Source organism: Heterodontus francisci, chromosome 29 (genome assembly GCF_036365525.1).
Source record: "Heterodontus francisci isolate sHetFra1 chromosome 29, sHetFra1.hap1, whole genome shotgun sequence".
Lineage (NCBI taxonomy): Eukaryota > Metazoa > Chordata > Chondrichthyes > Heterodontiformes > Heterodontidae > Heterodontus > Heterodontus francisci.
In genome coordinates, this window is record NC_090399.1 from 20,232,727 (window position 1) to 20,242,324 (window position 9,598).

General features: G+C 44.6%; 1 protein-coding gene across 1 annotated transcript; it reads left to right on the forward strand.

Annotated features, from left to right (window-relative positions):
- The first annotated feature begins 6,360 nt into the window (after window positions 1–6,360).
- Window positions 6,361–9,393, forward strand: LOC137345967 (probable G-protein coupled receptor 139). The gene is made up of 2 exons (XM_068009227.1): window positions 6,361–6,428; window positions 8,529–9,393. The coding sequence occupies exons 1-2, from the start codon at window positions 6,361–6,363 to the stop codon at window positions 9,391–9,393; spliced, it is 933 nt and encodes a 310-aa protein (XP_067865328.1).
- Window positions 9,394–9,598: the final 205 nt, after the last annotated feature.

A 9,598-nucleotide genomic window follows, 5' to 3' on the forward strand; every position in this document is an offset into this window, starting at 1 on the left:
ACACCACATCCACTGCTTTACCCTCATCCACCTGCTTGGTCACCTTCTCGAAAAACTCAATAAGGTTTGTGAGGCACGACCTACCCATCACAAAACCGTGCTGACTATCGCTAATGAACTTATTCTTTTCAAGATGATTAAACATCCTGTCTCTTATAACCTTTTCCAACATTTTACCCACAACCGAAGTAAGGCTCACAGGTCTATAATTACCAGGGCTGTCTCTGCTCCCCTTCTTGAACAAGGGGACAACATTTGCTATCCTCCAGTCTTCCGGCACTATTCCTGTCGACAATGACGACATAAAGATCAAGGACAAAGGCTCTGCAATCTCCTCCCTAGCTTCCCAGAGAATCCTAGGATAAATCCCATCTGGCCCAGGGGACCTATCTATTTTCACACTTTCCAAAATTGATAACACCTCCTCCTTGTGAACCTCAATCCCATCTAGCCTAGTAGCCTGAATCTCAGTATTCTCCTCGACAACATTTTCTTTCTCTACTGTAAATACTGACGCAAAATATTCATTTAACACTTCCCCTAGCTCCTCTGATTCCACACACAACTTCCCACTACTATCCTTGATTGGCCCGAATATAACTCTAGTCATTCTTTTATTCCTGATATACCTATAGAAAGCCTTAGGGTTTTCCCTGATCCTATCCGCCAATGACTTCTCGTGTCCTCTCCTTGCTCTTCTTAGCTCTCCCTTTAGATCCTTCCTGGCTAGCTTGTAACTCTCAAGCGCCCTAACTGAGCCTTCACGTCTCATCCTAACATAAGCCTTCTTCTTCCTCTTGACAAGCTCTTCAACTTCTTTAGTAAACCACGGCCCCCTCGCTCGACAACTTCCTCCCTGCCTCACAGGTATATACTTATCAAGGACACGCAGTAGCTGCTCTTTGAATAAGCTCCACATTTCGATTGTTCCCATCCCCTGCAGTTTCCTTCCCCATCCTACGCATCCTAAATCTTGCCTAATCGCATCATAATTTCCTTTCCCCCAGCTATAATTTTTGCCCTGCGGAATATACCTATCCCTGCCCATCGCTAAGGTAAACCTAACCGAATTGTGATCACTATCACCAAAGTGCTCACCTACATCTAAATCTAACACCTGGCCGGGTTCATTACCCAGTACCAAATCCAATGTGGCATCGCCCCTGGTTGGCCTGTCTACATACTGTGTCAGAAAACCCTCCTGCACACACTGGACAAAAACTGACCCATCTAAAGTACTCGAACTATAGTATTTCCAGTCGATATTTGGAAAGTTAAAGTCCCCCATAACAACTACCCTGTTACTCTCGCCCCTGTCGAGAATCACCTTCGCTATCCTTTCCTCTACATCTCTGGAAGTATTTGGAGGTCTATAAAAGACTCCCAACAGGGTGACCTCACCTCTCCTGTTTCTAACCTCGGCCCATACTACCTCAGTAGACGAGTCCTCAAACGTCCTTTCTGTCGCTGTAATACTCTCCTTGATTAACAATGCCACACCACCCCCCCCCCCCCCCCCCCTCCCCCTCTTTTACCATCTTCTCTGTTCTTACTGAAACATCTAAATCCCGGAACCTGCAACATCCATTCCTGCCCCTGCTCTACCCATGTCTCCGAAATGGCCACTACATCGAGATCCCAGGTACCAACCCATGCTGCAAGCTCACCCACCTTATTCCGGATGCTCCTGGCGTTGAAGTAGACACACTTTAAACCAGGTTCTTGCTTGCCAGTGCCCTCTTGCGTCCTTGTAACCTTATCCCTGACCTCACTACTCTCAACATCCTGTACACTGGAACTACAATTTAGGTTCCCATCCCCCTGCTGAATTAGTTTAAACCCCCCCGAAGAGCACTAGCAAATCTCCTCCCCAGGATATTGGTACCCCTCTGGTTCAGGTGAAGACCATCCTGTTTGTAGAGGTCCCACCTACCCCAGAAAGAGCCCCAGTTATCCAGGAAATCAAAACCCTCCCTCCTGCACCATCCCTGCAGCCACGTGTTCAACTCCTCTCTCTCCCTATTCCTCGCTTCACTATCACGTGGCACGGGCAACAACCCGGAGATAACAACTCTGTTTGTTCTCGCTCTAAGCTTCCACCCTAGCACCCTGAATTTCTGTCTTAAATCCCCATCTCTCTTCCTACCTATGTCGTTGGTGCCTATGTGGACCACGACTTGGGGCTGGTCCCCCTCCCCCTTAAGGATCCCAAAAACACGATCCGAGACATCACGAACCCTGGCACCTGGGAGGCAACATACCAACCGTGAGTCTCTCTCGTTCCCACAGAACCTCCTATCTGTTCCCCTAACTATGGAGTCCCCAATGACTAATGCTCTGCTCCTCTTCCCCTTTCCCTTCTGAGCAACAGGGACAGACTCTGTGCCAGATACCTGTACCCCATTGCTTACCCCTGGTAAGTCGTCCCCCGAAACAGTATCCAAAACGGTATACCTGTTGTTGAGAGAAACGGCCACAGGGGATCCCTGCACTGCCTGCTGGTTCCCTCTCCTTCCCCTGACGGTAACCCATCTACCTACTTCTTTTACCTGAAGTGTGACTACCTCCCCATAACTCCTCTCAATAACCCCCTCCGCCTCCCGAATGATCCGAAGTTGCTCCAGCTCCAGTTCCCTAACGCGGTTCACGAGGAGCTGGAGTTGGGTGCACTTCCCGCAGATGCAGTCAGCAGGGACACTCTTGGCGACCCTTACCTCCCACATTCTGCAGGAGGAACATACAACTGCCTTAACAGACTGGTGTACGTCAAGAATATCAATGTGATACCAAGAAACAACTGAAGACACTGGATGCTGCAAAGGCAATGGACCTTGACAACGTTCCGGCAATAGTACTGAAGACCAGTACCTGATATGAAATGTGACCCGTGGTAAGATGGAATTTCTTCTGGAAATCGGTTTTGCAGGATGAATTTCCTGGAATATTTCCAGAATGTGTTGTGACAAGGTCCCAGGCTCATAAGGTTAAACAAGATGAGATGGATTCAGATGTTTTCGAGGACAATTCTGATGTTTGGTTGGCTGAAATATTTTTCAGGGATTTGGATGAGGACATTGGTGTTAAAGGCTCCAAGGTTAACAATGGGGAATTGTTTAGCAGATCTCCCGTGATTTTGGGATACAACAGGCAGATCCTGATTTTAGGAGCTTGTCTCAGGCGACCTGTTTTGAGCCACAGACTGAAAAGTTTTATTAGTGTTATTACGTCAAGAAAGAAGAGGAAGTGGAGACCTCTCCGCTGATGAGGATTGGACTGTAATCCATCAAATGGTTGTCCCTCCTTGCTATCATAGTGTAATTTAGAGAATTGCCAATGAAATCCCAGTCACAGGTCATTTGTGTTTTCCAAAAACTCAGGTTAGGGTAATGACATATTGTTACTAGCAAAGCTGCATCAGGATGTGGTTCACTATTGTAAGACATGCCACACATGTCAAATGGTTGGGATCCACAACCTATATCTTTTCCTTTGCCACCTATCTCAATAAAAGCAGATTTCCTTTCATTATCAAAAGTCTTTTCTTTCCAATTACTCTGAAAGTTTCCAAATTGAGGCCTGTGACAACTGCTTTGTGAATCAATTCATAATCATGTGCTACTACTGCGGCTTCCTTTATTTTACAAACTTCATTTTTTAAAATTTGTTTGTGGGATGTGGGCGTTGCTGGCTAGGCCAGCATTTATTGCCCATCCCTAAATGCCTTTGAACTGAGTGGCTTGCGAGGCCATTTCAAAATGCTTTTTTGGGTCTGGAGTCAGATGGAGGTCAGACCACGTAAGGATGGCAGATTTCCTTCCGAAAAGGACATTAGTTAAACAGATGGGTTTTTATAACAACTGACAAAGATTTCATGGTCACCATTAAACTAGCTTTTTAATTACAGAATTGTGAAGAAAATTCAAACTTCACCTTCACCTATGGTGGGATTCGATCCCATGTCCCCAGATCTTTAGTTTGTGCTCTGGAATACTAGTTTAATGACATTAACACTCTGCCGCGACCTCCCCCATGTTGCTTCATTTGGAAACTTATTCCTGAACAAATAATATGTTTCAAATCTTCCATCAGAATTACTTCCCTCAGGCTCTCAAAGTCTTGTGCAATCTTTATTGACCTACACCGCCTATCAAATTCAATCGTGTCTTTCAACAGGAAATAGGAGAAATACTTGAAGGGAAAAGAAATGCGAGTAGACGGGGAAAGGACCGGATGTGGGACTAGATAAATTGCTCTTGCAGAGAGTAGGCACGGGCTTGATGGGCCGAATCACCTCCTTCACGAGGAGTGACAGCGCCCATTAAGGCCTGATCACTCACTAATCGAGGAAGAGGTCTTGCAAATAAAGATGAGTGTTGAGGCTGGAGGACACATCCTGCAGGTTTCTTGTCTAATTAACAGTGTGCCTGTTCTGAACGAAATCTCACACTGACACACAATGCATCGCAAAATTCAGCTGCTTTCAGCTGACGCTCATCAGTCTTTGCTTGACCTCAGTCCTAAATACTAATTCTTGACCTTCTGTTCTATTTCAGGGCAATGGAATGTGCCCAGAACCTGAGGTGTGGGAAATGGGTTGCACTTGTGATCATGCAGAAGCACCCACGCTTACTTCCGCAAGCATCAGCTCAGAGACTTGCATTGCCAGTACTTTAGTTGGTATGCAAGATGGTTATGGACTGTTCGACTCAAGGAGCACCAGAGAATGGAAAATGGGTAGCGGGATTGGATGGTTAGTAAGGGGCTTTCTGTAGGAAGAGCTAACATCTTAAAGAGCACAGCTGAAGATTTCGAGGACACAGTCAACATTCAAAAACTGATTCCTATTTACCAGGGCTATTTCAGTGCTTTGGGCAGCCTGCCTGCGATTCGACACACAATGACAGAGAGCATGGAAAAATCCAGCTCCAGCTATTGGTGGGCGGGGTGTGGGGGTGGGGGGCGCGAGAGGGGGAGGCGTGTGTGTTTGTGAGGGGTGGGGTGGGCGTGTGAATGGATCATTCAGAACGGTTTTAACACCTTAATGTCGAGAATGGAGTGAGACAATTGAAGTCAACGGAACTGAGTATTGGAAGGGGCGCATAAAGGGCAGTCGATTCCATGCCACCCACATTGCTTTCATGCCAAAGGCGAACTGTTATCCTGTCGATACATAGACTGCTTTAGGGAAATAGCAGATCCACCTTGTATTCCTGCTGATTTATATTATTCCTTTTTAGTAATGCATCAAAGACAGCCTGCGCTACAATTAAACTGCTTCTTACAATACAGACATCAACAACGACCTGCGGGGCACAAACCAGGCAGAACCACTTTTGCTGCCTTTTCTTCCAGATGCCGCTATTCAGTGCTATTGAAGTCAAGTAGATTGAATATCGGTAGGGGCGTGTAACAAGCCACCAATGCAATGCCACCTGCTTTGTCAATATCCACCCCCGTGTACTTGCATGGCATGTTTAATGCAGAAAACCATCCCAAAGCACTTCAGAGAGGCCGAATCAAATACTAATAGTTATTGAACCAAGAGTAATTCTGAGAATAGGATTGGTCAAAAAGGTGAGTGTCAGGGACTGTCTTGAAGGAGTTGAGGGATAGTAAGGTGGAGCGGTTTAGAGCAGCAATTCCACAGAGCGGGTGTCTGTGGCTCCAGGTTTGACAGCAAGAGGGGATCGAGTCTTTGCTGAAGATGTCGTAATTGAAGAGGGAGGACAGTTGGGATGTTAGGCATGGAGCAGGTCAAAGGGATAGAAAGAGAGAATAGGCTGAAGATCAGGGAGGGTGGCTAATCGGAACCTGGACAGTAATAATCGGCGTAGCTTTGACGTTAGACCATTGTGTCAAACCTGTGGTACGGACTGCACCACTCGGGAAGAAGCTCTCCTGATTTTTATTTCCAACAAAGTCAAAATTACCCCACTTAGCTCTGCTGGCGTCAAAGGCATGAACCAGGGTTTGAACGTCTGATGCATTGACGAAAAGCTAGAGTTCGACAACATTAAGACAGTGAAACTTGTCGGTCTATATTCACTTCTCGGTTCAACCTAAACACAATGTCCCATTAACGCTGAGCTGCTGTGATCAAAATGCAGCAACGGAGCAAGAGTCTCAGAGGCGAGGATTTTTTCAGTCTGAGATTGCACACTGTTTTTAACTCTCTGGGGATCGGGGAGTTCACGTTAATTGCTGGTTTATGAAGAGATGTAGTAACTTGTTTGTTTGAAAGCATCTAGCTAATGACACCGGTTCTGTGACCTCACTCTCTCACTGGACGATTGGCTCGTGTACAAATGAGGTTGTTTCAGTGCATTGCCTCGCATCTACCGCTCCTGGTTTTCGAAGAAAATGGGACGACAGGCACTTCCGATAGAAATGTTGTATCCTATTCTCGCAGTTATTGGCATTCCTGGTAAGTAATTCGAAACTATCCTGAAAAATTTAGTGCACCATTGCTAAACTGCATTATTATTTTCCCTGTGTGTTTTTGTTATTGTCGTTGTTGTCTTTGTGGCGGTAATTTGCATTGGCCAGGTGGAAAGGACGATCAATAGAATGCTCGCCCATTGATGAGCTCGTCCGATTTTGGTCCCCTTTGATGTTTATGTTAATGGCTCAGTCCTGTTCTGTACCACTGGGCGGGCAGTCAATCCCTCCGCATAACAAAGTGAAAATGGACCCTGTGTCATTTGGACTGAGCTGTGGCTCTGTCGGTCGCAATCTCTGCTTTGAGTCGGATAATCTTGCGTTTCCCTCCCATTTCAGTGAGTTGAGTTCATACTGTAAGCTGCCATTTCGGTGCAATATTGATGAAGTGATGCTATATTGTCGAATCATAGAATGGTTACAGCACAGAAGGAAACCATTCATCACGTCGTGTCCATGCCAGTTCTCAGGGAGTGCAGCACAGCTCGTCCCATTCCCTAGTCTTTCCCCCTGAGCCCAGCATTTCTCACTTCAGATAAATATTCTATTCCCTTTTGAAAGCCACAATTCAATCTGCCTTCACCACACTCTCAGGCAGTGGATGCCAGATCCGAACCATTCACTGCATAAGATAACTTTTCCTCCCCTTTGATTCTTTCACCAAACACTTTAAATCGGTGTCCTCTGATTCTCGACCCTCCCGCCAATGGCAACAGTTTCTCTCTATCTATTCTGTCCTGTCCCCCTCATGATTTTGAATACCTCTATCAAATCTCCTCTCAATTATCTCTTCTTTAAGCAGAATAGTCCCAACAGATCAGTAAATGAAGTCCCTCATCCCCAGAACCATTTTGTAAATATTTTCTGCACGCTCTTCAATGCTTTCACGTCCTTCCTAAAGTGTGGTGCCCAGAATTGTATAGAATACTCCAGCTGAGGCCGAGCCAGTGTTTTATAATGGCCCGACATTAACTTCCTTGCTTTTCTACCCTATGCTGCGATCTATAAAGCCCAGGATCCGTAATCCTTATTTACCAATTTCTCAACCTGACCTGTCACCTTCAACGATTTGTGCTCATACACCCGTCCCCCACATCCCCGCCAGAACCCTCTGCTCCTGCACCTTCTTTAGAATTGTTTATCCATTATTTTATATTTCCTTTCCTCATTCTTAAAATCATCTTTTTATGAGACGTTAAAAAGTAACTGATTTAATTTTAATAAAAATGCAGTACTGGTTCAGCTGGATACAATCGTCATACTGCTAAATGTTGAATTAAATCTCAAACTATTCACGTATGGGGTAATTTTCACTTTGTATTAACATCAATGTGCAAGAAAGACGGAAGGGCTGTAAAATACGGGGCCCATTTGATATCAATTGCTTTTGTTTTTTTTTGCACGGCAATGAAAGTTAAAAATGTTCCCAAGGTTTCTATTTGCATTGAAAGTGAGATAAAACAGCATTAATCAGTAATAGGCAAGGAATGTTTATACGTTTTAACCTCATCGAACCGTAAAAAACTGATTGCATTGGATGAAACTCTGATTTTACCTGTCGCCCGATTTTCTTCTCTATTGAAGTCACTGTGAACAACATTGGACGGAACGAGCATCCCATAGAATCCGTCAGCATCCGGCCCAGCAAGTTACTTCCAAATGGCTCCCATTAATGTTTTCATATTAGAATATCTTGAAGTTACCGCAGGGAAAAAATGTCTGGCAAGAAGATGGGGAAGTATGCAGCAGCTGCTATGTGACAATTTATTCCAATCCAGGTTAACTATTAGCTATATTGTGCAATGGGTAATACTGAATTCACCGCCCCTTGTACATTCAGCCTGTTACTCTCTTCCAATGACTTCCATGGAAAAAAAATGGATGGCCAATTAGATACCGCTATTTGACCCGGTCACACATGGCTAAAATTACCCCCGGTTCCTCCACCCCACAACTCCCAGCCTTATGATGCTTAACACCAGATTTCCAACTTGCTGTCAGTGTACATCTCTGTTGAATTTTTCTGTTAAATTTCCTGTTTTTGCATTTCTCCTAGCAAACCTGCTGTCATTTCTGGTTCTTTTCCAAAGGAAATGCGGTCTTTCCAAAGGAATCACTCATTATATGATGGCCATGGCCGTGGGAGACCTCATGGTCCTTATCTTTAATGTTATTGTGAGCCAAATCATCAAGTATCATTTTCCAGATTCATTGCTGAACTACACATCCACGTGTCGTTTTACTGTCTTCATGCAAGGGTTTAGCATTCAGCTCTCTATCTGGTTCACAATGTCGTTCACCTTTGACCGTTTTGTCGCAATTTGTTGCCAGAAATTGAAATCAAGATATTGCACCGAAAGGACAGCCACCATGGTTGTAACGGCCATGTGTGTGCTCAACATTTTGATCAATATTCCCATGCCTTTCCGCTATGAGCCCGATTATATTCTCAACAATATACAGTGGGGCTGCCGCACCATCACAGGATATTTTACTTCACCCGCATGGAAGGTTCACCAATGGATTACCAATCTCTCAAGTACATTACTTCCAATTCCTTTGCTGCTGCTGTTGAACTCTCTCACCGTCAGGCACATCTTATTAGCCAGTAGAGCTCGCAAAGCCCTGAAGAGCAACAACAATGGAAAAACCGGCAGTGATCCCGAGATGAAGAACAGAAGAACATCCATCATTCTACTCTTTGCTATCTCGGGCACTTTTATTGTGTTGTCGGCCCCTATTACCGTAATACACATTTGTGTCGGTGTCACACAGACACTCGATTTCCAAGGTTCAAACTCACTTTATTTGGCAATTAGAATCACATTTCTGTTGATGTGCACCAGCTCCTGTACAAACACTTGTATTTATGCACTGACACAGAGGAGATTCAGAGCGGAGATCAGGAATATGGTGAAATATCCGTATTATCTCATTGTTAAATTATTTAAATAATTGTTGAATAAAGTAAGTGATATCAAACTTCAATTAATTGCCTGGCATTTTCTTTGCAACTTTGCACAATGTCTTTTAAAGTTCTAAGGGCAACACAACCCACAGTTTGGAAGAGTCCACTTGATTTATAAATTCCACTAAGAATTTGAATAAGTTGAGGAGGCAGAATCATCCCCTTCAGAATCTCTGGTTACGGTTGTTTATC